This window comes from Geospiza fortis, unplaced genomic scaffold (assembly GCF_000277835.1).
Source record: "Geospiza fortis unplaced genomic scaffold, GeoFor_1.0 scaffold450, whole genome shotgun sequence".
Taxonomy (NCBI): Eukaryota; Metazoa; Chordata; class Aves; order Passeriformes; family Thraupidae; genus Geospiza; species Geospiza fortis.
The window spans coordinates 2,370,580-2,372,100 of NW_005054416.1; the positions used below are offsets into that span (position 1 = coordinate 2,370,580).

General features: G+C 62.2%; 1 protein-coding gene across 1 annotated transcript in view; it reads left to right on the forward strand.

The window, feature by feature from the left end:
* SYT7 (synaptotagmin 7) overlaps window positions 1-1,521 on the forward strand; it is an 18,186-nt gene that overhangs the window by 11,760 nt on the left and 4,905 nt on the right. Inside the window, 2 exon segments of the mRNA XM_031061518.1 lie at window positions 1-52; window positions 531-539. The exon segment at window positions 1-52 is cut by the window's left edge and continues 48 nt beyond it. Coding sequence (XP_030917378.1) covers window positions 1-52; window positions 531-539 — 61 coding nt within the window.

Here is a 1,521-nt window from a genome sequence, read left to right on the forward strand (position 1 = left end):
ACCACGTGGTGGGGCAAATCCGCAACCGCGGCTTGGACATGAAGTCCTTCCTGTAAGTGTGCGTTCGCCATCACTGCCCTCTGCATTCTCCTCTCCACCCCCGTCCACTCCTCTCTCCATCCCTTCCCCTCCTTTGCTCTCTCTGCTCCATCACTCTCCATCACTGCTCTGTCCTTCCGCTCTTTTGCTCTCTCCACCCCTCTGTCCATTGCTCTCCTCTGCTCCTTTGCTCTCTCCATTCCCTCTCCATCCCCCTCTGCTCATCCCTCTCTAGAGCCCTCTCTCCCTCCCTCTCTCCTCTACTCCTTCCTTCTGCTCATCCCTCTCTCCTCGGCTCCTTTACTTGCCCCGGCGCGGCCGCTCATCTGTCACCCCCTCGGGGACACGCTGCCCCTGGCCCTTGGGAAGGTCCATGTCCCCCCCGGCTCACGGGGGCTCAGGGAAGGGCTCGTACCCTTTCTCAGTGAGCTTTGCCACATTCCTGGCTATCCCCTTCCATCCCCAGCGACGGCCACCAGTGAGGTCCCCAGGGAGGGACGTTGTCCCGAGTTGTCACGGTGCAGGTGGCAGAGTCCCCCGTGCCGGGTGACCGTGAGTTGAGCCCCATGTCATTCCCAGCCAGAGGAGCCGTGGGATCTCTAATCCGCCTTAACCCCATCTCCTCCATCGGCGCTGGATTTCCAGCATCAAACCCCGGGGACTAATCCGAGTCCCGTGTTGTCACCCTGTCTCGGCACATGACATTGTCCCTCCTCTGCAGAGCTGGGCCCCCCGGCTCCATCTTCCCTTGGATTCTCCAGCTCCTCCCTGGCCGCTGTTTGCCCCCGGCATCCTGGAAAATGGAATGCTGAGGTCCCAGCTTTGCTTTCTGCAGGCTGGTGGCACTTGGAGGGGGATGCAGGACTGACCCTGCCCTCCGTGAGCTGACACTTCCTGCATCAGGATTAGATGAGACACACATAAATTTGGGTGCCCATCCCGCTGTGGTGAGAGGGCTGAACCTTCCTCCAGGCACCCTGGGGTGCACTGCCCACCATCCCCTCTCCGCTCTCCCAGCTTCCTCCCAGCTCCATTTCCCGGCTTCCCGATGTGGAGCTGCGGCTCACCAGCCATCCCGAGGGTCACGTTCTCCCTGTTTACCCAGCGCCGGTGCTGGTTCCAGCCTGACTTGGCGGAGAGGGAGCAGCCGCAGAGCCCCCGCCCCGCCTCCGAGGGGCGGAGCCGCTGTCATTCCCCACCGCCTCTTTCCCCATCCATCGATTCTTCTTTCGCTCTTTCACCCCGTTCACCCTCCCCGGCGCCGCGGCGTAAATGCAGTTACAGACCCGGGGAGGTCAAAGAGCCTGGCCATGGCACCGCCAATCCCTTCCTCCATGGAATGATGCTGGCACCTCACTCCTGTCACGCTCTCCCTCATTCCCAGCCCCCCCAGGCATCTTTTCCCCCCTTTCATCAGGATTTTGGCAGTTTCCCTGCCCGGACCGGTGGAGGAGAGGGGCAGCGCGGGTATCCACGCCTGCC